At 61.9% G+C, this 15153-nt stretch overlaps 1 protein-coding gene across 1 annotated transcript; it reads left to right on the forward strand.

Annotated features, from left to right (window-relative positions):
* Positions 1 to 52: 52 nt before the first annotated feature.
* Positions 53 to 14478, forward strand: DPYSL4 (dihydropyrimidinase like 4). The gene is made up of 14 exons (XM_070432125.1): positions 53 to 221; positions 3437 to 3525; positions 4121 to 4305; positions 6234 to 6398; positions 7461 to 7522; positions 7616 to 7696; positions 8563 to 8631; positions 9052 to 9172; positions 9973 to 10129; positions 10412 to 10553; positions 11226 to 11396; positions 11791 to 11970; positions 12659 to 12824; positions 13615 to 14478. The coding sequence occupies exons 1-14, from the start codon at positions 183 to 185 to the stop codon at positions 13704 to 13706; spliced, it is 1719 nt and encodes a 572-aa protein (XP_070288226.1). The 5' UTR covers positions 53 to 182; the 3' UTR covers positions 13707 to 14478.
* Positions 14479 to 15153: the final 675 nt, after the last annotated feature.

Below are 15153 nucleotides of genomic sequence, written 5' to 3' on the forward strand. Positions count from 1 at the left end.
GCGGGGCTTGATGAGCCACGGGGCGGGGCCTGGCCGAGGGCGGGCCGGGAACGCGAGCTGCGCGGCCTGGCTGGCTCGGACTTGGACACCCGGCGCCCCCACCCCGCTCCGGGCTCTGCACCTCCCCTGCCCGCGAGCGGCCCCTGCCCGGGACCCCCAGCCGGACCCGCTCTAGGAGGAGAATGTCCTTCCAAGGCAAGAAGAGCATCCCCCGGATCACGGTGAGCCCTCTCCGCCCCGCACCCTCTGCCCACCGCCCGGCGGGGCTTGGCCTCCTGGCCCGGGGTGGACCTTCCCTCCCGGGCTAGGCCCCTGGCCCCGGGCCCAGCCCCGCGCCGGCCGACCCTCTGTCCGGGCTGTGACCCTTCACGCGCCGCCGCCGGGGGCTGAGGTCTCCAAGAGCCGAGCACCCAGGCCCGGGCCCTGCCGCTTCCCGGGACCCCTCTGCGCCCGGGGCCTGGGGCCGGGCCGCTTTCCGAAGCGCAGACGCGCCTCCGTCCCCGCGAAGGTCCGGCTGGGCGGGCGAGGCGGCGGATTCGGCTCTGCCTCCGCCTCGGAGTTGGCGGGTGGACGCGGCCCTTTGTTGGCGCCGCCGGCCTGGCCTGGGGCGCGGAGATGCAGCCCTGCGCACCTCGCCCCAGGCCAGCCGCCCCCTAGACCCTCCGCTGCGCCCGAGCTCTGGTCCGAGACAAAGCGACTCGGCCCGGCTCGGCCCATAGCCCCTGGCGGCCCGAGCCCCTCAAGGTTCCGGGGTTCGGAGACACCGGGGAAAGCGAGCTCATTAGCTGCCGAGCGGGGCACCCCAGCCCTCAGGGAGAAGAGACCCCCAGACACCACACGCTGCGGTGCGGGAGGTCAGACCTCCACCCCTGGCTGCTCGGAGACAAAGCCACCGCTCCAGGCGCCAGGAGCCCGCGGAGGGAGGGAGGGGGGAGGGAAAGGGAGGCGGGGGAGGCAGGCGCCTGGGCCCCAGGTGGACGGTGGCGCCCGAGGGCCCGAGGAGTTTCAGAGTTTCGGACCCAACTCTGGACTTGGCCTCGGTGGGAGGGTGGTGGGGTCTCATTTCCTGAGATACCGAACCAGAGGGAAGGCTCCTGCCTGTGGCTGGCTGGCTGGGGAGGAGGAGGAGGGGAGTGGGAAGGGATGGGGGGAGGGGGAGGGGCAGGAGGACCCCTTCCTTCGGCCCCCATCCTGAGCATGGTCCCCCATCTCATCTGCTTGGTTCCAAACCCAGTCAGTTCCCAGAGTCTGGGCCCAAGTACCTGAGAACCATGTGTGGAGTGTGGGGTGTGGGGTGTGGGGTGTGGGGTAAGTGGGGGGACCCAGAGCACAAGTCTCTTCCTCACTGGGGAAGGGTGAAGTGTGGATTTCATACCACTTTCCCAAAGCCTGGACTTTTAGAAAATACTTCTCAGCCCATTAAAATGTAAGCTCATCCTTAGCTCTGGGCTGTATAAGGAGGGGTCTGCCTTTGGCCGGGGCAGTTCATCAGCCCTTTTGTAGACGAGGCTGCTGGTTTTACTTTAATCCATTAGGTACAAGCTCTTAGGTGTCAGTAAGAACAGAGAGTGAGTAATACGGCTCATAAGTAATGTGTTATTTAATGGTAGGCTCCTAGCGTTCCCACCGACCACACCCGTGGCCTGGTCCTCTTGGCATCAGGCTGATGGTGTGTAAGGGGCCAGAGGCTCTGGCTGGAGCCCTGGCCAGGCCTCTAGGTGGGCACCCGGTCAGGCCTCCCGTGAAGTGCGGCAGGCTTTCCCACGGGGCCGAGTCGCAGGGAGCCCTGAGGAAAGTGCTGTAAACTTGGACCCTCATCCGCATCGGTCTACAGTGTAGATCTACAGTCTGCTCTCCGTTATTCTCCCCGAGGTCAGACCATCACCCCTGGCGGCCACCACACCACACTTTCTCCCGACATTTGGAGGATGCTCAGAAGGGTTTATGGCTGTGAGCATTGGCTCAGCCCCTGCCCGTGTCCCAGCTGTGCTGTGGGGCGGACCCACGGAGAGCTGGCCTTGCTCCCTGACACTTTGTTCACCCGTGTGGGATGCCTCCAGGCAGCACCAGCAGCTGTGGTCACCCAATGCCTTCCTGGCCCTTCACCCCCATGGCTTCCCCGTCAGCAGCCCTTCTGGGGCCCATTTCTCATCCTGGTCCAAGGCCCCTCCTCTCACCTGGACAACCTCAGAAACCATCCAAGCGACGGGCCTGTTTCCTTCATTAAACGCCAGGTTCTACGTTCTGTGCAGAGCCAGCGTGACCTCCTGCAAGCATCCCTTACCAGGTTTAAACCCGCTAGGGCCCTCCATGGATCCCAGCGCCACCCTGCCAGCCCTGGGCCTCTCCCCTCCCTCAGAAGTTTCCAGCCCCCAGCTTCCTCTTGGGTTTGATATCAATTCAAGCTCTTTCCAGCTGCAGGGCCTTTGCATGGGCTGTGTGGCCTCCCGCTGCAGCCCCTCAGACAGGCCCTCGCCTTCCCAGAAGCAGCCACGTCTCCTCCCCCACCATCCATCATGTCCTCCTCTTTGTCTCCTGTGTTTGTCACAGTCTGATGGCCTTGCATGTGATTTCGCCGAGGCCATGGGGGGAGGGGAAGGGACGGAAAGAGCGGGGCAGACTTTCCGGGCCAGTGCCGACATGGTGGGACTTTGCTCACCTCTGTCCTCAGCTGGGTATTGAGTTAGACGGTAAACTTGAAGATGTAAATATAACCCATTTCATTGCACCACTCACTCTCACTAATGTGGGCTTTTTGTTGACAAAGCGAGAAGCCAGTTCCCTCTTCATCCTTTTGCCTTTGGGAGGAGAGCAGACTGTTCACCAGTGGGGTGCAGAGGGGGAGGCTGAGTGAGGGCCTGTGTGTGTGTGCGGGGGGGAGCTCTGCAGAGTAGGAGGGGGCTGGGTGGGTTCAGGGCTCTAAGGAGTGGGTGGGGTGCCCCGACTGCAGCTGCCTCTGCCCTATTCTTTTTTTTTTTTTTTTTGGTATGAATACCTCCTTCCCCATGCGAGGAAGACTTTATTGCTGGGCATATCCGTCATGAACATGTTTAACCTTACAGAAAGAAAAAACACACAACAGAATTTTGTTGTGTGACAAAAAATCTGGAGGTAGGTGGTTGTTAGTGCCAATGAGGAGTGTTGGGGTCCAACCCCAGCAGGTCCAGGGGTTCCCAAAGGTGTGGGCAGAGTTGGCAAAGAAGGAATGACACGGAGACAGCGTTCAGTTGATCAGCAAGCAGCCTAGCCAGGTTCTCTGCCCTATTCTTTCGGATGGTAGATGCTGCTGGCTTTTCTGTTGGGTTTTACGTGTACAGATTGTGTGCCAATGTTTCAGTTGTCAATACAGAGTGAGAGGTTGTACTAACAATGTTGGGTAACTCGGTTTGGAGAAAACTTAATCCATTTTGTTTGTTTGTTTGTTTGTTTGCAACAGAGTGACCGCCTTCTGATCAAAGGCGGGAAGGTTGTGAACGATGACCAGTCCTTTTACGCTGACTTGTACGTGGAAGACGGTGTGGTAAAGTGAGTTTCTGTTAAGAATCCCTTCGCAGGCCATAGAGTGCACTGGCTGCACGTGACCCAGGACGCTCAGTCTTGTGAAATCCAGGCCAGTGCTTTTTCTTTTCCGAAACCTCGTTCCCTGCAAGCAGCTCTAGCCCAGGCCTTGAGTGACTGATCTCACCGTAAGGTCCAGTCGTAAGGTCTCAGGAAACAGGACTATGGCGTCCACATTTCTTGCACCGTCACAGCCTTGGGACGATTCGGGGCTCACAGTGGGTGCTTAATAAATACGTACTGACCACACCTACTAGCTTCTCTGCTTTTGTGTCAAGCATCTCCAGCCACTAGTCAGCCAAGGGCAAGTGGACGCCTCAGTGGACACCACCAGGGCCGTGACGTGCACACGGGGCTAGATCCTCCACTAGGGCCAGCTGTGTTGAGCCACTTCACTGCTCTGACAGCTCCGGAGTCCCGTGGAGCCCTGGCCGTGTGGCCCTCTCCCTCAGGACAGGAGCCCAAGCTCACGCGTCCCAGCTCCACCGCGTTGCCAGGGAGCCCACGCATGTTCTGACCTGGGCTCTTTCTCACCAGCGACATCTCCCTTTGCTGCTTTCAGACAAATTGGAGAAAACCTCATCGTCCCTGGGGGCATCCGAACCATCGATGCCCACGGCCTGCTGGTCCTCCCAGGAGGTGTCGATGTGCACACGAGGCTGCAGATGCCTGCCCTGGGCATGACCCCTGCTGACGACTTCTGCCAGGGCACCAAGGCAGCCCTCGCGGGAGGGACCACCATGATATGTGAGTGTCCCCGGGTCGGGCAGCGTCCGGCCCCCACCTCGGGGCTCTGGCCCGGTGTGTGTGTGTGTTGCAGGAAGCGGTTTGTGTGCTGGGTTTTTTCTCAGTCCGGTTTTTCCTCTATCATGTCCCGATCTGCAAAGCCCTGGAGCGCCTTCCCTCGTCACTTCTGTTTCTCATCCTGCCTGGCCAGCTCTGGGGTGCTCCTGGGAGTCCGTGGGAGCTCATGAACGAGTGCCCAGTTATTCATTATTTCCTGGGAAGCCAGCGGCTGGCCGAGGACCAGGTTTGGAAAACTCTGATGCTTTGGGCAAGCGAGGGGTTGTGTCACCTGAAATGCCAGATGGGTTTGCCTATCAGCTTCACCCCCGCTGAGGCTGGGTTGCAGCAAGCTCCTGCCTGTGTCAAGAAGAATGAAAAACAGGTGCTGTGTCTTTAGGAAAAGACAACAAAAACTTACTGTCTCTCTCTCAGCGACCACCGGAAGTACCATTTCTCTAAGCTGGCTCTGTGCCAGGCGTGAGCACCGTTCTGACAGGCTGCAGCTCACGTGCTGTCCTCGCAAAACCCTCTGAGCTCGGAGGAGAAGCCGCAGGTGCCAGCTTGTGTGGTGTTCTTACTCTCAGCAAGCTCAGGAGCCAGGACGAGATAGCAGGCCAAACCCCTCTCTCGCAGCCTTGAATGCCGAGTGCAGCCGTGCCTGCTGTGCCGGGTCTCACGAACCAGGTTGGGCGCTGGCTCCACCATGTTCTGGCTGTGTGGCCTCAGATAACAGCCGGCTGATACAGGCCACACTTGCCCAATCGGTCAGGCAGCAGGAGGAGGAAGCGAGCTCGCGCACATAGGTGCTTTGTGGCGCCTGGTGCACAGGAAACGCTCTGTGACTGCCGCCAGGGACGGCCGCACTGAGGACCATGGGCTACTCCACCAGTGACAATTAGCCACTGTCAGAATCATGGCTTGGTTTGGTTTACTCAACCAAGAAGTGAAAAGCCCTGCGACAGTCCATCCATCTTTTAGATGGACTCAGGAGACTGGTCATTTCAGGCCTTTGCTCATGCCGGTCACTGGTGGCCCCGGCCGGCCAGGACACCTCTGTGGTTGACATCACCTGCCCATGCCAATGCCAAGGCTGTGCGGTGTGGCTGAGAGGATGGAGAGATGCTGCAGGCTCCGGGCTGGCTCTGTCGGGCCATCTGCTTCCTCCACCTGCCAGCACCAGCCTGGAGCTGGGCACAGCCCTCAGGGTGGGACAGGCACCCGCTCCCGCAGGGTCCTGGCTTCCCCCTCTGAGCTGTGGAGCACAGGAGCCCCATAAAGGCTGTGCTAGAGGGAGGCACAGCACCTGCCAGGACCCTGGGGTGGTGCCTTCCTGTTAGCCACCGCACTCCCAGCTCTTCCCTCACTCAGGGGAGGCTGTGAGCAAGGTTTGGACCTTGGGTGTGAGGTTGGCAGGTGAGGGGCTAACAGTGCAGTGTGTGCACTCCCAGCCTCCCTGGGGGATGGGTGGGCTGGGTGGCACTGATGAAGGTGTGTGCAGTCTGGAAGGCTCATGGGAAGCCAGCCCTACGCCGCTGTTCTGGGCAGGCGTCCAGGTCCAGCACTGAGGACAGCGCTGCCCTCCCTTCCCACCTCAAGGTGCTCCTGTGCTGGAGGGTAAGGCCCTTAGCTGCCACCCATGCTCTTGAGCTGTGATGTGTGCGTCAAGGGGCGATGTGGGTTGTCTCAGCTCAGAGAGAGGCTGAGGAGATGGGGCCGATGCCTCTCTGGACAAGAACTGATGGGCAGGCTTACAGCAGGGACAGCCCCAGGTAAGGTGGCTGTGGCATCTCCTGTGTTGTTCCTGATCTCTTGCTAACCTGACCTCCTTGGAGGTCGAGGTCATTCCAGTTCCCGTGCTGGGGGCTCGGCTGACTGCACTGCCCCCACAGTGGACCACGTGTTCCCTGATGTGGGTGTGAGCCTGCTGGCGGCCTACGAGCAGTGGCGGGAGCGGGCGGACGCCGGGGCCTGCTGCGACTACTCCCTGCACGTGGACATCCCCCGCTGGCACGAGAGCATCAGGGAGGAGCTGGAGGCCCTGGTCAAGGATAAGGGTGAGTGCTCACAGGGCTGAGGGGGGCAGGCGGGCAGACAGGTGCCTGGGCTTCCCTGGTCTCGGTGGGAAGCCCCCTCCCCGGGCCGCCCCTCCGTGCTGGGCGCTACATCCGTCTGGTCCCAGGGCAGGTGGCCAGGAGTTGGGGGAAGTTGGACAAGAGTCACTCGAGGGTCTGTTCTACTTCCAGAGGATCCAGGCTCAGGTCCTCTGCCTCCCGGGTCTGAGGGACATATCTTGTAACTGTCCTCGTTACAGTGGTCACAGCTGGCACCGCAGCGCCCTTGTCTCATACTCATGGGTGGAGGAAACGTGATATTCGTTTTCCTGGCAATTAAGACCCGGTTAGAAGGAGGTGTTAACACCCTCAATGCTCTATGCTGCCCGTGCAGATGACGGGCCAGTCCATCATCAAGGGTTAAGTTTTTTGTGTTTTTTTTAATTACATTTTTTAGTTATTTATATATATAATTTTTTTTAGAGAGAGGGGAAGGGAAAGGGAGAGAGAGATACGTATCGATATGAAAGCAGAACATCGATCAGCTGCCTCCTGCAGATGCCCCAACCAGGGATGAACCCTCAACCTGGGTGTGTGCCCTGACAGGGAATCAAACCTTCCACCTTTTGGTGCAAAGGATGATGCCCAACCAACTGAGCCATACCAGCCAGGGCGAGGACTAAGCTTTTTGATTGAAAGTCCTGAAGCTAAAACCATATCAAGGTTCATAGTGGATTTGACAAAAGTTAGATGGAGGTAGAGAGGGGTGGCGGGGCCCAGAGGCGTGTTTGTGAGGGATTCATCTGCGTTCGCTACTGGGGAGCCATTGGTCCCTGATCCCAGGGCCTGAGGGGCAGGTGAGGGGGGGCTGGCAGACGCCCTCCTTCGTCACTCTTGTTGGTAAGTGTGTGGGGGCCTGGTGCCCAAGGGCTGCCATTCCAGTTGGGGAGACGGCCTTGGAGAGGGACCATCCCACCTGGCGCCTCTGGAAATGGGGGAGGCGGGGAGGCTCCCAGGCATCACCCCGACAGCTGAGCGTCTCACCCCTTCCTGCCTCTCCTCCAGGTGTGAACTCCTTCCTGGTCTTCATGGCGTACAAGGACAGATGCCAGTGCACCGACGGCCAGGTAGGGGCGGTGCCCAGAGGAGGGCCAGCAGGTGTCTCTCGGGTTGCTGCCGGGAGAGACGCCCCCTTACAGCTCATGCGCCTCTCCTCGCAGATGTATGAGATCTTCAGCATCATCCGGGACCTGGGAGCCCTGGCCCAAGTGCACGCAGAGAATGGAGACATCGTGGAGGAGGTGCGGGCCGGGCTGCCTGGGCGCGGCGAGGGGTGAGGGCGAGGGTGACTCCTGGACACCAGGATGTGAGCACTTAATCCCACCAACCCCGAGGGAGGGGATACTGAACATGTTCAGGAGGTAGTTTGCCCAGGTCAAAGGTCAAGCAAGCAGGGAGTTAGGGGAACTTTTTGCTGCCATCGATTTTTCCATGGTCATCACACTTATCAAAAGTTCTTCCAAACCAAAATGTTGCTTTGTTGGGGCTACTGAGACTGGGGGTTCGGGCCTCCCGGCCCCAGGGATGGAGGCCCCTCAGGGAGCTGGCTTAATTTTCCTTCTGACCAGTGGGCACACGTGTGGGGTCAGTGCCTGTCCTTCAGTCACACCCCAGGTGGGGTCCTGCCCATCGCCTTCCCCTCGGCCCGGGCTGTGAGGTAGGCGCCCATGAGCTCTGCGCCCTGCACTTGATGTTTTTCTCCTCACGCTTTTGGTGGCCCCTCAGGTGCAGGTGCATCGGGGCACCTGGGAGGTTCAGGGGGCTCCTCTGGGGCCTGGGGGGTGGTCTGCCCACCCCGCCTGTACAGAGCCCCCAGTGCACACCCAGCTTGGCAGGCAAGCCTGTGGGGTCATCTGAGCCCCAACGCCAGGAGCCCTGTGACCTCGGGCGAGTCCCTTGCCCTCTCCAAGCCCCGTTCCCCCATCTGTAGTTCGGGGAGCGGCAGCCACTCCTCGCCTGCTCTGCATTCTCCGTGGTTGGTGATGCCGGGGGCCCAGACTCAGCCTCAGCCAGTGGTTGCCCCTGGGCGGTGGCCCGCATGCCCTGGCTGCGGCTCCGGGCTCTGGCGCACCTGGGCGGGAACGTGGCACCTGGTTGGTTTCTGTAGGAGCAGAAGCGGCTGCTGGAGCTCGGCATCACCGGCCCCGAGGGCCACGTGCTCAGCCACCCCGACGAGGTAAGCACTGTGCCCGCCGCGTGCACCTTGGCACTGACTGCGCCCCAGATGCCGCCTTCCTCTGGGGGTGGGTCTGGGTCCATGGTCCGGGCAGGGCCGCGGCCATGCTGTCCTCACCTGTCCCCCCACCAGGCACATGTCCCCTATGACCGCTGGTCACCCCAAGCCCGGTACTCAAGGCTGAAAGGTGGCATGGTCAGGGCCCGAGAACGATGTGGGTCACCCCATCCTGGGCACCGAGCCCCAAGCTGGAGTCCTCACCCACCCAGGGGTGCCCTCTCTGGGCCCAGGATCTGTGTGTGACCGTCATGCCCTGTGACCTTGAGTGAGTCCCTTCCCAGGGGCTCCAGGATGGCCCTGGGGGTCAGCATGGTCAGGGTTCCCCAGGCCCTCGCGTGGCCTGAGCATCCCTGTCCCCAGGTGGAGGCCGAGGCCGTGTACCGTGCCGTCACCATCGCCAAGCAGGCCAACTGCCCCCTGTACGTCACCAAGGTGATGAGCAAGGCTGCGGCTGATGTGGTGGCCCGAGCCAAGCGCAGGGGTGAGTCCTGGGTCTGGACCCCCGTGCTGGTGAGGGTCTGGGGGGTCAGGGGTCATCTTCTCCACCTCCCGGGAACTTGGCTGGCTTCACTGAGGCTCAGAGTAGGGCAGGTATGACTGAGAAGCAGCTTGACCTCCACCCTGGCCTCCTCACCGAGGGGCCTCATGCCAGGGACTCCTGGGGTGGGCCGTGTGGCCTGCGGGGGAGCAGCAGCTGCTCACCAGGGCCCTTAAAGCAAACAGAGGGGCCTGTGGAGTCACAGGGTCTGTGTGTGACGGTGGACATGCCCTGTGACCTTGGGCTAGTCCCTTCCCAGGGGCTCCAGGATGGCCCTGGGGTCATCATGGTCAGGATTCCCCAGGGAAACGTGCTGTGAGGGCGAGAGGGAGCCTGATTTTAGTGCAATGGAACCTTGTCCAGCTGACCCCACCTGGCGCCCCACATTACTGTTCGCTGGGCACCTCCGTGCACCCAGGAGCTGGGGTGCACATCCTGAAAGCTGGGGTGCTCTCTGCCCATAGAGCACCCACACAGCTGGAGGCAGGGGGTAAATAAGAAAAGCGTGTATGCGTCCATGCAGACCAGCAGGGGGCGAGCAGCGAGCTGACGGGGTCTCACTCAGCCTGTGGCCCAGTGGAGTGCCTGGCAGGCCTGACCCCCTGCCTGCCTGGTGCCCCAGAGGAGAGGGACAAGCTGTGCAGGGTCAGGAAACTGAGGGGCAGTGCAGTGCCCAGGACTCCACCCTGCTTGGGTCCTGGGGGCATGCAGGCGTGGGGTGCCTCTCACGGGCCTCACTGCAGGGGTGGTCGTGTTTGGGGAGCCCCTCACCGCCAGCCTGGGCACTGACGGCTCGCATTACTGGAGCAAGAACTGGGCAAAGGCCGCAGCCTTCGTCACTTCCCCCCCCATCAACCCGGACCCCACCACCGCAGACCACCTCACCTCCCTGCTGGCCAGGTAAGGAGACGCTCAGGGTGGCCCCAGGTGGGCCTGTGTGCACAACTTCGGCCTGCTGGCAGCTCCAGGCTTCTCCCACACAGACCCTGGGCCGCAGCAGAGCACCCACCCTGATCTGCCCCAGCCCCACCCCCACACTGAGGTGCAGCTCTGCCCAGCACTGCCCTCACAGACCACCTCTGGCCCTGTGGGTGCGTGGGCCACGTGGGGTTGAAGCCGAGCGGCCTTGGCTGGTTCAGGAGGGCCAGGCCCCTCTGGGTTCCCTGACTCGCTTGTTCTCAGCGGGGACCTCCAGGTGATGGGCAGTGCCCACTGCACCTTCACCACTGCCCAGAAGGCCGTCGGCAAAGACAACTTCACTCTCATCCCCGAGGGCACCAACGGTGTGGAGGAGCGCATGTCGGTGGTCTGGGAGAAGTGCGTGGTGAGTCCCGGGGCCTGGGCGCTGTGCACCGACCGGAGCCGGCTGCCTTGGGATCTGCTGGCTCGTCAGAGTGGGAAGCACTTAACTGGGCAACACCTCGAGGAATGAGTCCAGTGTGTGGGCCCCAGCGTGTCCTTGCTCCCGCCCTCACCCAGGGCTCCTCAGACATCGGTTCTGGTCCCCCGGAGGGCCCTCCCCTCCGATTCTCATGTCACCTCTGTGCAGGCAGCTGAGAGCAAGTGGGACCCCTTTCCGATGGTGTCCTCTGCGGTGCTAGTGGTCTCCCCAGCATGCCTTCGATCCAGACTCCCGCCTCACTCGGAAAGCTCTGCCGGGCATCCTCGATCCCCTTCGCCCCCAACCCCTGCCCTTCCCTGGACTGAGGCCCAGACCCCGGCTCCCTCGCCGCCCGGCTTCCCCAGGCCTCCTGGCCACACGGGGAAACAGTCGTGTCCCTCGGGGCACACAGACATGGAGTCTTCTCCACTTACTCACCACTAAGTGAGCCCAGGGACCAGGCTTTGGGCACAGGAAGGGGGAGAGCACCGGCTGGCTGAGATGGACCGATTCATGCGCCCTGGGAGTGTGAGCGGGTGCTGTCGCTGCCCTGGGGGGCGGGGCCTCGGGCCTCATGAAGCCCCAGACCTCTCAGCTCCCCTTCTTGCTTCCCAGGCCTCAGGGAAAATGGACGAGAACGAGTTCGTTGCTGTGACCAGTACAAATGCAGCCAAAATCTTCAATTTTTACCCAAGGAAGGGGCGAGTGGCTGTGGGCTCCGACGCTGACCTGGTGATCTGGAACCCCAAGGCCACGAAAATCATCTCTGCCAAGAGCCACAACCTGGTGAGTGAAGCCGGGTCCCCGAGTCAGGGTCAGGGTGGGGTCGGGGCCTGGCAGCCTTCCCGGGGCTCCAGGATGGCCATCGGGGGCAGCTCTGCCCCCCTCAGCTGGGACGCCTGTCTCGAGATTGCTGCAGAGTGTCACGTGCCTGCCCACCTGGAGGGCGAGTTACCCAGGGCAAGCTCCCCATGTGCTCTTTGTCCTTCTAAGAAATGGGACTCGGAGACAAGCCCAGAAGGGTGCGGCCAATTCCTGCTGGTTCTGGCCCTGCTGAGGTGGCTGCCTCCCATCAGAGGTCAAGCACGGGCACTCAGACCCGCCCCACCCCCCGACCCCTGAGGCTGGCAGCCCGAGGGGTGTCCTGAGGGTGGTGTGGACTCTCGCGCTGTCCCCCCAGAATGTGGAGTACAACATTTTTGAAGGCGTGGAGTGCCGAGGAGCCCCCACGGTGGTCATCAGTCAGGGCAGGGTGGTCGTGGAGGACGGGCACCTGTTCGTCACTCCGGGGGCCGGCCGCTTCATTCCTCGGAAGACGTTCCCGGACTTCGTCTACAAGAGGATCAAGGCGCGCAACAGGGTAAGGCCCGGGCCAGCGTGCAAGGCGGCGAGAGTTCTTGGACCTTCCACGCGTCTGGGAGGTTTTTGCTCCAGATCAGCCCCGACTCCCTGCCCAGCAGCACAGGCCTGCTCCGGGGTGGGTTCCAGGGGTGGCCCTGTGAGCGTTTATTTCCCAAGTGACCCTCGTCTGTGCAAAGCCCAGACAGAGGGAAATAGTCATGAGTGGCACCTCCCCAAGTAAACTACTGTGGACACAGAAGCAGGGCCTCCTGGGTTTCTCCATGAGCAGATGTGCACGTGATCATAAGCAGGGTGTGAGCTTTCCACAACGGCTCTTGTGAACATCGTGAGCACTTTTCCTTATCTTTACCTTCTCTTCCCATAACCCTGCGTCTGATGGTTGCACCAGGTATCGGCCTAGGTTCCACGCTGCATGCCTAAGTGATTGCTGCATGTACACACATGAACACGCATGCACACAGGCACACTCAAAGGATGTCTGAAGTGAGAGTGAGCTGCCTGGGGGCCGTCCCCTGGGGAGGGGTGTGGTGTCTGCTCTAACTCAGGCTGTCAGGGCCCTGAAGCTGCTCCCTGAACCTGACCCTGATGTTGGAACAGAGTAGAGTGGTCAGGCTCTCGGCAGGAGCCCCTGCCCTCCAGCTGTGGGGTGCCTCAGTCCCCTCACGCCTGGCTCCCTTGACCTGCAGCTGGCAGAGATTCATGGTGTGCCCCGAGGCCTCTACGATGGGCCGGTCCATGAGGTGATGGTGCCCGCCAAGCCCGGGGGTGGCTCCCAGGCCCGCGCGTCCTGCCCCGGGAAGATCTCAGTGCCACCCGTGCGGAACTTGCACCAGTCGGGGTTCAGCTTGTCTGGTGAGTTGAGCCTGTGTCTGTGGGTGAAGACCATTGCCCTGCGAGGGGCCAGTGGGGGGGGGGGGGGGGGGTGAGGCCCACCTGGAAGCCCCTTCCGGCCCCAGGACCTGCCTGGGGCTGTCACTCTGAGCCCAGGGTGAGCATGGGAAGCCCAGCCTCTGTGGGACCCAAATGCCAGGTGGAGTCTGGCTGCTCCAGCCCCAGCAGCCCCGCCACCCGCCGTGGTGTGTGACGCACACGAGGAAGGGCCTTCAGGGACATGCCTCTGGTCAGGGACTTCCCAGCATGCTGTGTGAAGAACCTTCCAGAAGCACTGGGCCCAGGTTCTCCCTGCAAACCAGAGCCAGACACCCCCCTTTCCAGCCCTTGGGTGGGGCTCACCTGCCCCGTGAGGACTTGTCTCGTGCTCCCTCTTGGGAAGGTGATGGCAATCCCTGCTCACCTCCTGGGACATAGGGTAGGGGAAGGTCCCCTTTGAAATCTGGATCATCTTAAAAGCTGGGGACAGGCCTCTCCCATCTCGGGGACAGCCTGAGACCCCCTGGAGGGACAAGGCAGGACTGGCTTCTGCTCCAGGAAGCCTTCCCAGAGGGTGGACCTTGACCTCCAGGCCCCTGCCTGCTGTAAACGCTGGCCTTGCTGTCCTATGCATCCGAGGCTTCAGTGACAGGAGCACCTGCCATCTGGGGAGCATCAGGGACCCTTGGGGGGGTAGGTTCTGCAATCCTGGCCTTTGGATGTGGCCGTGTCTGTGACCTCTCCCCACGCCTGTGCCCTGCCCTTTCTGTAGGATCTCAGGCAGATGACCACATTGCCAGACGCACAGCCCAGAAGATCATGGCGCCCCCTGGTGGACGTTCCAACATCACCTCGCTGTCCTAGACCTCACTCAGTGCTCAGGGTGTGAGCAGCGGGTGCTGTCCCAGACAGGCGGCGTGGGGCTCACTCTCCCTGTTAGCTTCCCTTTGTTGAACTGACTTTGCAAGGTGCTTGGTCTTCCCTTCCCCTCCCCAGAAACTTTCCTTTTGGGGGTCCCAGGCCCTGTTATGAGGGCTGAATCTGGGGAGGTGCCACTGCCAGGGACAGCTCAGGTTGCCTGGGCCGGGTGCTAGGTGCCTCATGAAGGCAGGGCTGTGGGAACCCCCAGGGCCTCACAACACACACAGGCCAAGGGTTTGGGGTTGGCCCCCTCCTCCCCGTGTGCATCACTGCCCCTCGAAGTCGCGGCTCTGCCGTGTGCCTCCCTGCAGAGCTACGGCCTGTGTCCCCGGTCCCGGCCCCCAGCCCCGGCCCAGCCTGTCACAGCACAGGAGCAGCGCCGTGAGCTGAGCCCCACCGGGGCCGCTGTGACTTCAGGGACCCGCCGGGAGCTGAGCGCGGCGTGGCTTCCCAGTCGAGTGGCTTCCCAGCCACGTTGTACACTCTTCCAAGGACCAAACCTCCGCCTTCGTAGTCGCCCATCTCCAGGGGGCGTTAGGACCTTTAGCTAGGATGCCCCCGTCTTGTTACTGAGTGTGCATCCAGTAGTGCGGTAGAGCAGCAGTCTTGTGCGGTGAGGACACCTGTAGCCAGGACTCTGCATGCCACCCAGCCGGCCGCAGCACTGCCACCAGCCCGATGGGCACTGGCTCAATTAAAGGCGTCTGGGTTGGAAGCTGCCCCGACTTCTCTGGCCCTGCACCATCCCCGCGTGAGTGGGTTTTGCGCCGCCCCCCCGACCCCGGACCCTCCTGCTGGCCCCTAGCCTGGCATTGGACCTCAGGACCACCCACAGAGACACGCTGCTCAGCCTACGCTGGGAAGGGGCAGGGTTGGGTCTGAGCGGTGGGGATGGATCCCCTTAGGAAAGGGGGTCTGGGAACCTGCTCCTGAGCCCAGGCCTACGGGTCAGGGACAGCCAGAGGGCCAGAGGGTCAGGGGCAGACTGGGAGGACCTCCACCTGCATTCTGACCAGATGGGCCCGAGCCACAAGCAGAAGGTTGGGGGGCTGCATGGCTGTGAGCTGATTCCTCCAGCAAGCTGCCAGGCCTAAGTGTGATGCCCCTACCCACACACACAGCCTGGGTCCCCCCCCCCCCCCCCAAGGCAAAGCAACCCAGGGTTCTGATCCAAACCCTGAGGCTAGGCTGCCCAGAACCTTTCAGAAGAAGGTTGAGCCGATCTCCTCACCTCAGCCTCTTTCTCGTAAAAACGGTTCTAGTTTTGTGCCCCAGGCGAGGAATGCTCCCAGAAGGGGTGTCTTCCTCTCCCCTCACTGCCCCCCTCCCCACACACACACCAGCAGGATGGTCATGGTCATGGGGAAGACAAGCCAGGGAGGTCGGGCTG

This window comes from Myotis yumanensis, unplaced genomic scaffold (assembly GCF_028538775.1).
Source record: "Myotis yumanensis isolate MYYU_CA2020_CCGP unplaced genomic scaffold, mMyoYum1.0.hap1 SCAF_13, whole genome shotgun sequence".
In the NCBI taxonomy this organism is placed as follows: domain Eukaryota; kingdom Metazoa; phylum Chordata; class Mammalia; order Chiroptera; family Vespertilionidae; genus Myotis; species Myotis yumanensis.

Excerpts from the sequence above, each read along its gene's own strand:
- DPYSL4 (XM_070432125.1), top strand. The coding sequence starts at position 183 with ATGTCCTTCCAAGGCAAGAAGAGCATCCCCCGGATCACG. Across the intron at positions 10,130-10,411 it reads CTCACCTCCCTGCTGGCCAG|CGGGGACCTCCAGGTGATGG; the intron begins GTAAGGAGACGC and ends GCTTGTTCTCAG. Across the intron at positions 11,397-11,790 it reads CTGCCAAGAGCCACAACCTG|AATGTGGAGTACAACATTTT; the intron begins GTGAGTGAAGCC and ends CTGTCCCCCCAG.